This window comes from Rhincodon typus, chromosome 3 (genome assembly GCF_021869965.1).
Source record: "Rhincodon typus isolate 14 chromosome 3, sRhiTyp1.1, whole genome shotgun sequence".
NCBI lineage: Eukaryota > Metazoa > Chordata > Chondrichthyes > Orectolobiformes > Rhincodontidae > Rhincodon > Rhincodon typus.
In genome coordinates, this window is record NC_063334.1 from 1907617 (window position 1) to 1922246 (window position 14630).

The following is a 14630-nucleotide window of genomic DNA, read 5'->3' on the forward strand; positions in this document are numbered from 1 at the left end:
GAGGGTCTAGGCCCGAAACGTCAGCCTTCCTGCTCCTCTGATGCTGCTTGGCCTGCTGTGTTCATCCAGCTCTACACCTTGTTATCTCTTTACTACCACTGCACCACTTTAAAAGTTTGGTGTTATGTCTGAGTGGAAGTAAGTTACTTCTGTCCACAGCATCTGATTCTGTTCTGTTCGGGTCATCTCCTAACATCAAATAAAGGCAGCACTTGTAATTATATTGATGCAAACACTTTAAATCAATGCCATAGTTAAGTATAAATGTGACCTAAATGCAGATTATATTTTGTTCATAAGATATAGGGACCGACTTTGAATTGTTTTTTAATTTATTATCTTATCAAATCAGTTTGCTTTGGGTTTCTCCAGCTGTTCAATTTAATTGATTAATGGTTTGAGATAATTACCCCATTTGTGGTGAAAAAATATTAAACAAACTTATCTGTGAGCTTCCAGATCACTGATATAATAGAATTAACTTATGTTGAGTAGGACATTTTGTAGTTCTATAACAGCAGACATGATGTCAGAACAAGATATATGCATCTAATTACAGGTTTTATTTTACAAATTTTTTTTTTACCTTTCCTGATGATTTTTAAGATGGTAACGATATTATTAAGGAACAGAAGGGTGAAGAGCGGCTGGGAGGTAGATGAGGTAGGGAGGAAAGAGATGATGGAGGGAGTGGTAAAAAGAAATGACAGGATGTGAGAGGAAGAAGGTAGGAAAAAAGGGCGATGAAAGGGAGGGAGAAAGGTGGATGAAGAGGCAATGGGAGAAAGAAGGGTGGATGGAGGAGGGGGAAGAGAGGTGAAAAGGAAGAGAGGAAAGATGCAGAAGGTAGGGAGGGAGAGGATAGTTGGAGGAGGTGGGAAGGAGGACGGAGCAGGGAGGGGCAAGTTGGGGGAAGAAAGGATGGCGGGAGAAGGGCAATAGAAGAAAAGGGAGGGAGAACGAGGGGATGGAGATAGGAGAGGAAAAGCAAGGAGGGAGGGTGCAAATTCCACAGGTGGGATGAATAAGGATGGGTAGAAGAGCAAGAGCGAGTGACGGAGAAGAGTGGATGGAGAAAAGAGGGAATGAGGAGCCTTAACTGAGGGAGTGCAGTACGTGGTAATAGCAGGAGGATTCCTTGCCCATGTTTGACCTGATATCATGAAACTTCACAGGGTCATGAGACAATGTTCACGATTCCAAGGGCAGCTCCCTGCTCAATGCAACTAAGCCAATGGTTTTAACCTAACTTACACTATTTATATTTGTAGCCACTATGTGATGCAGGAACAAAAGTTCCATAATATTAGCCAGATGAAGGTCTAACATTCAATCTCTTGGTGTGTGTTGAACTCCGCTTTTGTAAGCTTTAAACCAGTAAGTCGCTTGATGGCTAATGCAGTCCTGAACGGCTTTTCTGAAGGGTGATCTCACATTTTCTTTAGGGACGTGTTCAGAAGTCAACAATTGAACAATTAAGTAGGTGGACATTTGTTCAGTACAGTACCAAAAGTAGCTTCAGTATGTAGCCTAAGTTTAAGATTAAGGTGTGTCTGTATTGTGCCTTAGCAGAGTCAACAGAAAAGGTCAAAGAGTAAGTTGGAGTAAAAATAAGTTGGATGGAGGCCAATTTCAGTGGGGTGAGAACAGATCTGGCTCAGATAAGTTGGAAAGAGGATTTGGGTACTGTCAAAATACGTTTCCATGAGGGGGAAAAGTGAAGGACAAACCAAGCCAGAGTTCCCTGGCTAATGGGAGAGGGTCAGATAAACCAGAATAACATAATGAGAGTGGGAACTGCCGAGGCTGGAGAATCTGAGATAACCATTTTGCTTCATCTCCATCTTATAGAGCAACAGTGATGTCGGTTGTCACGCTTTTACCATTTTGCAGAAGATTAAAGGAACAGCAGCTATGATTGGACTCAGTTAATTCAATTAGTATCCCTTATTTACATATTGTATAAAATAGTGAACATTCTGCACTGCCCCACATCCATTTTAAATAATTTTAAAACAACTTCCAGTTAACCTCCTGCATTCAGTTTGGCAAAAGCTTGCTCTTGCTCCTTTCTCTAGTTAAACAAGTTTTCAAATATCTACTGCCTGAGTGCACAAGTAATTGGGATAAAACAACCTTCTAGAAGTTCCCTACCTAGTGTAGGAGTGAGCAAAAATCCCTGTCATTTTGAATACGGGACTAAAACCCCTGGATTTTTAACAGAACTTTAACAAAAAAAGGCAGCTGGGCTATCCTCTGGAATACACAATCACAGGGAATAGCTTCAGAGATAGTAGGAACTGCAGATGCTGGAGAATCTGAGATAACAAGGTGTAGAGCTGGATGAACACAGCAGGCCGAGCAGGAAGGCTGACGTTTCGGGCCTAGACCCTTCTTCAGAAATGTCAGCCTTCCTGCTCCTATGATGCTGCTTGGCCTGCTGTGTTCATCCAGCTCTACACCTTGTTATCACAGGGAATAGCTGTCTGGAACCATGGTTCAGTTAGAAATCCTATTCGCGCCTCGGACCTAAAACAACAACTTCAGACATCTTGGAGCCTTCAGAGATACCAAGGCATTCAACTCGAATTAATATTCATTCACAGAAAACATCGGACATTCCATGCAATTGAAATACGTTTACACTTAGTCTAAACAATCAAGAAACCTGTTCACCTCCGACTGAAAGACATTTACACCTACTCTTGAGGATCAGGAAGCCAATTCACCTCCATAAGGCAACAGTAATACTATTGCTTAAAGCCAGATTTGGCACCAAGATAAGAGACCTGCAATTTAGTATAATTGCAGGCCCCAATCTCACCTGAAGGGGAGAAAAAAGGAAAGGAGAGAAGAAAGAAGAGCAATCCACCTGCAGCTACCACACCGAGAGACTCCTTCAGTCATCTCCAACCCACTGGCAACCGACTGCAACCTGCAGACTGATTGACCAATGGCCTCTGAGAACCACCAACCTGATCCACACCACAAGGCCTCAGACGCATCCTAGGGTGAAAACCCACTCGCAAAACCCACAAAAGAGTAAGAAAACCCAATTACTCACCCCCCCCCCAATATGTCCACAACATGCCTTACTGCATCAGCGGACGTGACTCAGACTGAAGGCCTACGCTGTCTGAAGTCTTCAGCGAAACGCCAGCTATGGCAAGCAGGAACGGCCAGCTGTAATTCATTTTCCTCCAGTCCCAAAGTATCCAGCCTAGCTAGCAGGGAGGGGAAGGTGTGTTGGTGACAGTGCAAGGTACCCCAAGGTCAGGAAGTCTGATTAAAGTGTCTTTGTTTAAAACTACAGATTAGTTTATAATAGTAATTAGCCTGTGCTAAGTTAATAACTGATAGTGTCAGTTTCGCCGTTTTGCTTTTTTATCTCTTGTAATTTATTCACCTCTATTATTTCCCTGTTTATTACATTTGCCTTTTATTCTTGTGATATACGAACCTTGTTTTTAATGAACAGTGTTTCTTTGCCTTGAAAACCCCTGTCTACTGCCTTCTTTGCTTCACATTCCTAAATTAAATACTGTGTCAGAACCAAGGATCTGGAGGTGATCTGAACTACCTAAAACAGCAGCAGTTTTACTGATCACAACTAGAGTCCCTATGCTAGCCATAATAATGGAAGAACCTTCATGACACAAACTGTTCTGGTTTAATCACCACCTGCAAGTTCCATTCCAGGTCAAATACACCATCCTGACTTGAAACTGAATCACTATACTTGCACTGTTGCTGGACCATAATCATGGTACTCCCTTCCCAACAGCACTGTGGGTGTATCTACTCGATATCGACAGCAGTGGTTCAAGAGTGTGGCTCACCACTATCTCGTCTGGGGCAATTAGGGATGGGCAATAAATGCTGACCTTGCCAGCAAAACCCAGATGCTGGGAACAATTTAACAAACATATTGAGGGAAAGGAGCGATGACTGTAATAAACATTGGCCTTACTAATGACACTGACTTTCCAAGAATGAATTTTAGAAGCAACAAAGCCAAACACAACCTGCCTAATACCTGGGAAATATAACCTTGGCAAATAATGGTTTAGAAGTGTTTATGAATATCAAGACTGATTAAGCAATTACTTTAAATTTTGGGGCAGTGTCAAAGTTTAACTCGATGATTGACAGTATTTTAACCAGCTTTCATGTCGCAAAACTGTGAATATGTTTTGCTTCAAAACAACCTTTAAATGTACCTTTTGTAGTTCCTTTTGGGGAAATACGTTCAAACTGACCCAAAACAGGGAATGTGTAAAGTGGAAAAACACATGGGTCTGTACTGGGGCCTTAGCTTTTTACTGCACATATCAATGACTTGGATGAAAGTACATACAATTTATCTAAGTATGCAAATGGCATCAATCCATCATGATGAAGGAAGCAGAGCTTTGTAAATGGATATAGACTGACAATGTGGGGGAAGTGTGAGGTCATTGAATTTGGATGGTAGCTTGACTGAACAGAGTATTTTCCATTCACAGAATGGGACTGCAGAAGAACAAGACAGAAGTTAGTAAAATATAGTGCCTAGCCATATGATAAAAAGCAATACGAATAATGGTTTTTGCATTTCAAGAGGAATAATAGGACAGAGTGATTATGTTTCAGACGCAGAGCCATAATTGCCCATCCAGAGCAGTCTTGGACTTATGAAGAAAAATATCATATTGGCATTGCAAGGGTGCAGCACAGTTTTGGTAGAATAAAACTAAGGTTATCTTAAGAGGATATTGCATGAATCTGTGCTCTTTTCACCTGAGTTCGAAGACTTGAGAGGTGATTTAAATATGATTTCAGTAATGTTAATGGATTTCAACAGGATAAACATACAAAGCTCTTTCTGCTGGAGACAATCCTGAACAAAAGGACATAATTGTTACTTGGTGAAAATGACAAGCAATTTATTTCTAACATCCAAGTGTAACTCTCCTTTTGAAATGAGTGGATATGCTGGATCAAGGTAAATTTTTAAAACTGGTAGATTGTTGCCTCATCAATTTGTTCCTAAATATGAATTAGAGGCAAGTAAATGGATTTTAGATGCACGTTAGGGATTATCTAATTAAATGGAAAAGCAGGTTGCCTACTCCTTTTGTATGCCTGCTATGTGTTGAGACCCTTGTTGCCAGTGTTACTACAGGAGAGAAGCATAAAAGTTTAAAACTGATGGTCAATTTTTTAAAAAAGAAAATGCATGGTGCCTTCCAATAACTTGCATTACATGTTTCCATCATCTTCCAGTGATATATTTGAGGTGGATTTATACGTTGAGATGTTTCAATTTACTATCAGCTTGCAAAGGATCTTTATAAATAAAAATGATAAATTTATAATTTTCATGTCGTCATGTTTTCGTTTTACCTTTTTATCTTCTAAAGTATTTGATTTGTACACAGATATTTACAAGTGTAATATTTATGGCTTAAGAGGTCAAAAATGACAGAAGCGGAGAAGGACCTGGTGGCAAAGATGCTGCGAGCAGTTCTACAGTCGAGCAAAGATGGTGTGGTTTTCACAAGGCTGCAGGAAGAGTATAAGCAACTGACAGGTGAAGTGATCCCTCATAAGCAGCTTGGATTTTCAACTCTTGAGAACTACTTGAAAAGCATTCCTTCAGTTGTCACGTTTGGAGTTAATAAAAGTGGAGAGGTAAGACATTTATAATTTTTTTTCCTCTTCTATACAATCTCTTATTCCCGCCCACTCATCTGTGATTGAACCTGTGACTATGCTGATAATTCCAAGAATCAAACAGCATTCTTTAATTAAAAGGATTTTCAGAAAAAAAAGTCCTCATCTTAGTAAATTCAAAACAGTCCAAGCCAATCATTGTCATATTGTTAGATAATTTACTGAGATTTTGCTCTTTGTGCTTAATTTGAACATTGATAGTCCATCTGTGAAGTACAGCATGGCTGAGTGGTTAGCTTCATGTCAAAATTGTAATTGATGTAAAATTGCAAGTTAGCCAGTTATTAATTTTGTAGTTTCCTTGAAAATCAATATTTTTTCACATGTTAAAAATTGTCGGGAATTGTTTCTCATAACCTTTGCCTGTCCTTTTGTTCAAGAACTTGTCTGTCTTGACCTTTAATGCATTTAATAGCTCAACTTTCATAGCTCGTTTGGGATAGAGAATTCCAAAGATTCACCAGACAATTTGACTAGAAATTTCTTGTCATCTTTCCCTTAAGTGGGCAACCTGCTATCCTGAAACTATAGGCTATGGTTCTAGAATTCCCCAGAAGGCATAGATAAATATGATGCAAACAGGAAATGAGGTAATGGCTGAGACATGAAACAAATCATTAATATCTGTCTTCCTGGCAGAAAATGCAAAATGTATTTGGAAATAATGTCTCGCAAGAATGAGCAACTTAATAAATCCGTATTAGTGAAGAAATTACTGGATTACAAGTCAGAAAATCCTTTGGACCTGGCAATCTGCAGTCTATGTTTTTGAAAGATATAGCTGAAGAGAAAGTGAATGCATTAGGTTTGACATTCCAGAATTTTGTACAGTCTGAAATGGTTCCCAAGGATTGGAAGGTAGCAAATATAAGGCCACTATTTAAGAAAGGATTCAGAGGAAACAGAACTGAATATGATTGAGCCACGTCAACACCGATTCACGAAAGGAAAATCCTATTTGACAGTAGGCCCGAAACGCCAGCTTTCCTGCTCCTCTGATGCTGCTTGGTCTGCTGTGTTCATCCAGCTCTACACCTTGTTATCCTATTTGACAAATCTGTTCTGAAGGTTTTTTTTCTTTATTCATTCATGGGATGAGGGCATTGCTGACTAGGCAGCATTTATTGACCATCCCTAATTGCCCAGATGGCAGTTCGGAGTCAATCACATTGCTGTGGGTCTGGAGTCACATGTAGGCCAGACCAGGTAAAGATGGCAGTTTCCTTCCCGAAAGGACATTTGTGAACCAGATGGGTTTTTCTGACAATTGGCAATGGATTCACGGTCATCATTAGATTCTTAATTCCATATTAAATTTTGAGGTTAATAGGATGAATAAGGGGAAATCAGTGCATGTAGCGTATTTAGTGAATACTATTTGCTAAAGCAAGGTGGTGCTGTCTGAGATTATCCCTGAAAATGATGAATTGTTGAACTGTGATTAATCTTTACATCGGAGTTGTTTTGGTCATTGGACAGAAAACAGTCAGTGTGAATGGGACATTTTTCTGTTTACAAACTGTACTTAGCAGTGTAGTGCAAGGAACTGTAGTTGGGCTTCAACGTCTTGCACTGCTTTGAATAACTTCGATAAGGGGACTCATTGAAATGTATCCAAATTTACTGATGATGCAAGTTGGGAAAGAAAGTTTTTAGGAGGATGCCAATAGATGCAGAGGAACAGTAATGGTTATGCACAAAGGGTCAGATTGTGGTAGATGGAATATAGTATTGCTGGTGCAAATTTAGCCACCATGGGTTCAGAAAGTTAATGCATCAAACATTTTTTGAATGTTGAAAATCCTGGGTATCCATTTACGAATGGCACCGTTAGCAATCAGGAGCATTGAGCAACATGGAAGGCAAATTTTGTTGGTTTTTATTACCAAGGGATGAGACTATAAGAATAACAAAGCCTTGTTAAACTTTATAGTGCATTGGTAAGACCATACCTGGACCACAATGTGCAATTTTGACGTCCTTACCTGAGGAGAAACCTCTTGGGCTAGTGGGAGTGCAGTAAAGCCTCACAAGACTGGTTCCTGAAGGAACTGTTCTCTAAAGAGAAATTGAGTCTGCTATCCCTGTATTCCCTAGACTTCAAGTGATCTCACTGAAACATGCAATTCTTAAGGGGCTTGACTAGGTAGATTCTGGCAACAGGTGGCTGAGAGTCTCTCTCCACCTTCACTGCAGCTGTAACAATGTATTCAGAACTCTGTATGGTATGCTCTCAGAGATGGTAGGAACGGCCGATGCTGGAGTCTGAGATAACAAGGTGTAGGGCTGGATGAACATAAAAGGCCAGGCAGCATCTGAGTAGCAAGAAAGCTGATGTTTCAGGTCTGGACCCTTCTTCAGAAATGGGGGAGGGGAAGGGGGCTCTGAAATAAATAGAGAGGGGGGAGGTGATGATAGAAGGTGGATAGAGGAGCAGATAGGTGGAGAGGAGACGGACAGGTCAAGGAGGCGGGGATGAAGCCAGTACAGGTCAGTGTAGGTAGGGAGTTGGGATAGGAATTGGTCATGTGGAGGGAGGGGTGGGTAGGTGAGAGGAAAGACGGACAGGTCAAGGAGGCGGCGATGAACCTAGTAGGTAGGAAGTGGGGGTGGGGTTGGTCAGTGAGGTGGGAGGAGCGGATAGGTGGGAGAAAAGATGGACAGGTCAAGGAGGCGGGGATGAAGCCAGTACAGGTGAGTGTAGGTAGGGAGTTGGGATAGGAGTTGGTCAGTAAGGTGGGAGGAGCGGATAGGTGGGAGGAAAGACGGACAAGTCAAGGAGGCGGTGATGAACCTAGTAGGTAGGAAGTGGGGGTGGGGGTTGGTCAGTTAGGTGGGAGAGAAGACAGACAGGTCAAGGAGGTGGAGACGAGCTGGGCTGGTCTTGGGATGAGGTAGGGGGAGGGGAGGTTTTGAAGCTTGTAAAGTCCACATTGAGACCATTGGGCTGCAGGATTCCCAAGCAGAATATGAGGTGCTGTTCCTCCAGCCTTTGGGTGGCATCGAAGTGACACTGGAGGAGGCCCAGGATGGACATGTCGTCCAAGGAGTGGGAGGGGGAGTTGACATGGTTCGCGACTGGGAGGTGTTGTGGTTTGTCATGAACTGAGCATAGGCGCTCTACAGAGCGCTGTCCGAGCCTCTGCTTGGTTTCCCCGATGTAGAGGAGGCCACGTCGGGAACAGCGGATACAATATACCACATTAGCGGATGTGCAGGTGAACATCTGTTTAATGTGGAAGGTTTTCTTGGGGTCTGGGATGGGGGTGAGGGGGGAGGTATAGGGGCAGGTGTAGCACTTCCTGCAGTTGCATGGAAAAGTGCCGGGAGTGGTGGGATTAGTAGGAAGTGTGGAGTGGACGAGGAAATCGCGGACAGAGTGGTCCCTCCGGAAGGCAGGTAAGGGTGGGGAGGGAAATATATTCTTGGTAGTGGGATCAGATTGCAGGTGGCAGAAGTGGCGGAGAATGATGCGTTGAATCCGGAGGTTGGTGGGGTGATACGTGAGGACAAGGGGAATTCTGTCTTTGTTGTTATTGCGGGGAGGGGGTGTGAGGGCTGAGATGCGGGGAACGCAAGAGACGCGGTCGAGGGTGTTTTTAACCACTGTGGAGGGGAAATTGTGATCCTTGAAAAGCAAGGACATCTGGGATGTCTGGGAGTGGAACACCTCATCTTGGGAGCAGATGCGGTGGAGGCAAAGGAATTGGGAATGGGGATAGCATTCTTGTAGGAAGGTGGGTGAGAGGAGGTGTATTCTAGGTAGCTGTGGGAGTTGGTGGGTTTAAAATAGATATCAGTTTCCAGGTGGTTACCAGAGATGGAGACAGAGAGGTCCCGGAGGGAGAGAGAGGTATCAGAGATGGTCCAGGTGAACTTAAGGTTGGGGGGGAAGGTGTTAGTGAAGTAGATGAACTGTTCGAGCTCCTCGTGGGAGCACGAGGCGGCGCCGATCCAGTCATCGATGTAACGGAGAAAGAGGTGGGCGATAGGGCCAGTGTAGCTTCAGAAGAGGGATTGTTCCACGTATCCTACAAAGAAGCAGGCATAGCTTGGGTCCGTGCGGGTACCCATGGCCACCCCTTTCGTCCGTAGGAAGTGGGAGGAGTTGAAGGAGAAGTTAAAATGATCTGCCTGTACAGCACACAAAGCACCATTTTTCACTGTTTCTCGGTACGTGACCAACAATAAATCAAATCAAATCATCCAGGGTAGGATGAAGTCAATATTTCTTCATTCTATTATGAATTTTTGGAAGTCTCTCCTTTTAGAGGGCTACAGATCCTCATTAATTGGGTGTATTTGAGGCAGAGTTGATTGTTGGGGAGATTTTAAGAAGGTGGAATTGAAATAAAGATCAAACATGATTCTTGAATGGTAAAGCAGGTTGAACTGGCCTACTCCAGCTCCAATTTTTCATGTTAGGTTTTTTTATATAATGAAGGAGGGATCTGACATAAATGTGGCATCAGAGCGTGCATGAAAAAAGGCTTTCATTTTAGTTATAGAAAGCACGTCAATTTTGGGTATTATTTCTGAAATCATCAACATAATTTTTACAAAAATGTAACTTTATTCCAGAAACTTGATTTTTTTTTTTCCTCATTTAATCTATAGACAGTTTGTTTTGCTGCTGTAAACAGTGAGATTGCCCACATTGCTAAACTGGTGGCTCGTCAGCGAAGTCCCAAGAAAAGGCACGGTGGACAAACATTGGTAAATTCCCAAGTGCGATTAAAACGTGTTCCACCAGCCACCCAAGTTGGTAAGTCACCCTCAACCTTTGTCAGCTGTTTGGGAAGTGAAACCTTCTGAAAATATAAATGATGTGTAAGCTTTGCTGAAGCTGAATTTCTGCAGGTTCTGAACAGTTTCAAAATGCCAAGTTCACCTTGTTTCTTTACAGCAAGTTTCAGGTTAATGTCTCTAATCTAGTATTGTGATTATGTCTATAAACATGTGGTTCTATTAGAAACTGATTTCAGGCCGATCATCCACTGTGTGTTGTGGTTCATTCACACAGTATTTTTCATTCAAAACTTGCATTTGTGAGTTTGTGTCAAGATCACAATTTAATACTTATCCAGTGTTGTGTGGCTTTTGTTCTGAACTTTCATGGTCATCTGACATTTCAGTCTAAAGGAGCTTCAATCACTGCACTTAGAAGTGGAATTACTTTGTACTTCTGTGGTTCCTTGTGCTTTCCTAGAATTTACCTGTGTTCTGTTATTACAATAGCTATTTCATTTTTTGTATTGGAAGTAATTTCATGGTATATGGAAGCACAAGTGCAAAGAAGATTTATCCTGCAGGATTTTGCAAACTATGTCAGATGCATTTACGATGAAGTGCAGTAACTTGAGTTGCAACACACGTTACCACAATAGTTGGAAATCCAGGGGACGAGTCAGGAGTCTTAATCATCTTCCAGACTGTTCAGTTTCTTCTGTCTGTGAGCCATGTTGCAATCCAGCCTCCTTCACTTCTGGGATCTTAACAGACCTCTTTAGAACCCTCTGTAAGAGATGCTTACTTTGTAAACATTCACGCCATACATGTACCATGAGAAAATATAACCTTTGCCCCATGACATTCAGTGGCATTTTCATCACTGAATTCTTCACTATCAACATCCAGGAGGTTATGATTGACCATGAGCTGAACTGGACTAGCTGTATAAATACTGTGACCACAAGCTCAGGTCAGAAGCTAAGAATCCTGCAGTGAGTGACTAACCTCCTGACTCATCAAGGGTTTTCCGATCTTCAAGGCACAAATCGGGCGACAGAGTACTCCCCAGTTGCCTGGATGGATGCAGCTCCATTAACACTTAAGATGCTTGACATCACCCAGGGCAAAGCTGCCCGCTTGCCTGGAACCACGTGCACCAACGTTCGTTTGCAGCAGTGTGTACCATTGACATGATGCACTGCAGAAATTCACCAAGACAGCACCTCCCAAACCATGACCACTTCCATCTGGAAAGCAGCAGATACGTGGGAAAGCTATCACTTACAAGTTCTGCTCCAGGCCACTGACCATCCTGACTTTTGAAATGTTTCAATGTTCCTTCAGTGTTACTGTGTCAAGATCCTGGAACTCCTCCCGAATGGCATTGTAGGTCTACCTACACCAAGTGGACTACAGTGCTTCAAGAAGCTGACTAACCGCCACCTCCTTGAGGGTAACTAGAGATGGGCAATGAATACTGGCCAAGCTACGAATAAAAATAAATCACTGAATTGAAAGATTAATTCAATTGCTAACATTGATAATTAATTTTGATCTGTGTTAGGAACTGATGTTATAAAGGGGAATTGCTTGGATGGGTAATCCAATGACTTGCATCAAAGCAAAGTAATTTCTACACTTTAGTCACCTCCTGTCTGAGGTACAAGTTTATAAATATCAATTTCTGGGGGGCAGTGTTGCACTGTATTGCAGATTTATAAGTCACAGTATAAATCAAGTTCTGCATGTATGATTTGGTCTGACCAATGGTACAGCTCACACGAAGAAGATGAGGATCCTCTTGTCCATTTGAAGTAAGTTGGAAGGCCAGGCTATTCGGGGAACATTCACCTGTGGTGTAACATTTGCGATGCAGGCAACTTGGAACTTGCATCGTCTGTAATGAGTTCATTACTTTCCCATCTCTCATTTGTCTCGTGGGAGCAAAGACAAAAGCTACTTTTTTCTCACTTCATAGTTGATGCTTGCATGCGAATATTATGATGAGACTTCTCGGAGTTCAAGCAGTCCTTAAAACTACCTTTCTTGATTTGGATTATTCCAAGTATTTCTTTTAATGAATGCCAGAAATGTATGCACTGTACTCTAAGATGTCATACTTGCCAGTAGATTGGCGTGATGAACATACTATGGGCAGTCGGCTTTAATTCGCAATTTACTGATCTCAACCCTGGACTCGATGATTTGCCCTTCTAATTTCTCAAGTCATCCTCTTCTGGAACCCTCTTTTGGGACCATCTTGAAGTTCTTCACTTTGGTTTCAGGTGTTTAGTGAATAAATGTAATGGACTTTTCATGTTCTCAACGTGTTCTTTGAACAGGATTTTGTCCAGTCCTTCGCTTCTGAAGTAGCTTTTATTTGAAGAAATAAGTTTCTTATTGTACTGTTCAACTTTGACACCAATTTCTTTTGGAGGTTCATTACATTTCTAATGAACCTGATAGCATCTGAATTGTTTTTGGCTGCTCAAGTTTGAATGCAGATTAATTTCTTGCGCACTGTATTGATTCCAATGGAACCAGGAGGCTGAGTTTAGCTATGTTATTTTGAATGTCAGTTGGGGATTATTTGTGCAAAGAAAAGTTCAGCTTAATTTGTCTCTACAAGGGACAAATCAAGTTATTTTGCCAAACTTAGCACATGCTGGTGTATTTGCATCACCAGACGCATACACGCTCAAGATTTATGTTAAAGGGTATGTGGCGACTGGCTCCCATATTGTGATCCGTTTAATTGAACTAAGAAATCGTTTGCAAGATCCAGAGTAGCAGGACAGTTTCTTCATTAGTCCTGGCTGTTTTCCTCCAGCAGAACCGTTGAGTAGATTTTGACCGTTTGCTGATGTGAGATCTTGTATTGCATAAATAGGTGCCAGTGTTTGCCTATATTCTAAAGTAATTTCATTGGCTATTTGAGTTGTCCTAAAGGATGTGGAAAGCATTATATAAATGCAAGGTTTTTTTTGTTACTGGGTTTTGACACCTAGAGGTGAGGATCACTAGCAGTCTAATGATACCATTCATAAACACTTGTATGTTCCAGTTTACCTGTCAAAATCTTACTGTGTTAATCTTTTGAACATCTAATTGACTTTTAAGCTGTTTATTTGTAATCTTTTTATATCCATTGTTGCTTTTATGATCTGCCTGAATCTTTCAGCTTTGAAATATAGATCATAGAATCACTACAGCGTGGAAGCAAGCTGTTCAGCCCGTCGGGTCCACACTGACCCTCCAAAGAGCGGTCCACTCAGACCCACCCCTCTACTCTATCCCTGTAACCCTGCATTTCCCATGGCTAATCCACCTAGTCTGCACGTCCCTGGACCCTATAGGCAATTTAGCATGGCCAATCTGCACATGTTTGTGGGAGGAAACCAGACCACCCGGAGGAAGACCATGCAGACACGGGAGGAATGTGCAACCTCCACACAGACAGTCGCCTGAGGGTGGAATTGAACCCAGGTCCCTGGCACTGTGAGACAGCAATACTAACCACTGAGCCACCAGGCTGTCATATGTACTATGGTTGTTTTGGATTAAATACCTGCATGTTGCATCTCGGTGTTCATACCATTGTATATAATGTGTAGATAATGGTTTCCCTTAGAGTCCAAGTGGAGATACAAGAATGAGATTTCGGATTAATGAGATCCGAGACAGCAAATTTTCACACGCCGATACAGTCATCAATGTAACGGAGGAAGAGGTGGGGGATAGGACCAGTGTAGCTTTGGAAGAGGGATTGTTCCACGTATCCTACAAAGAGGCAGGCATAGCTTGGGCCTATCCCCCACCTCTTCCTCCATTACATCAATGAATGTATCAGCGCCGCCTCGTGCTCCCACGAGGAGCTCGAACAGTTCATACATGAAGTTTGGTATGTTAAAGTAGGTGACAATGGGGATAATGTTAGAAAGCTGTGGTGTAATGGTATGCAAGCAAGACAAGGCTCAAACACCCGGTTAAATAGGAACTTGCATTAAATCCCATCTTGCAATCCTTTTGTTCTGATGTTACAGTGACTATGTAACCTGATGTCGTCTTTGCTTTGTATTATATTTATCATATGTGCAGGCTTGATTTGCTAGTGTTTGGATTGGATTGGCAGTATGTTTGTGGGTGGTTAGATACGTTTACTTTTTATCTTGGGCAAGCCTGGC

At 42.1% G+C, this 14630-nt stretch overlaps 1 protein-coding gene across 6 annotated transcripts in view; it reads left to right on the plus strand.

Moving 5' to 3' along the window:
- The window catches only part of tdrd7b (tudor domain containing 7 b), a 95519-nt gene that overhangs the window by 6268 nt on the left and 74621 nt on the right, over positions 1 to 14630 (plus strand). For 4 of the 6 annotated variants that reach the window (XM_048593161.1, XM_048593182.1, XM_048593167.1 and 1 more), the window contains exons 2-3: positions 5421 to 5673; positions 10333 to 10480. In XM_048593161.1, coding sequence (XP_048449118.1) covers positions 5461 to 5673; positions 10333 to 10480 — 361 coding nt within the window. In that variant the 5' untranslated portion in view covers positions 5421 to 5460. The remainder of the gene's footprint in view (positions 1 to 5420; positions 5674 to 10332; positions 10481 to 14630) is intronic. The other 2 variants (XM_048593147.1, XM_048593154.1) reach the window with 1 other exon arrangement.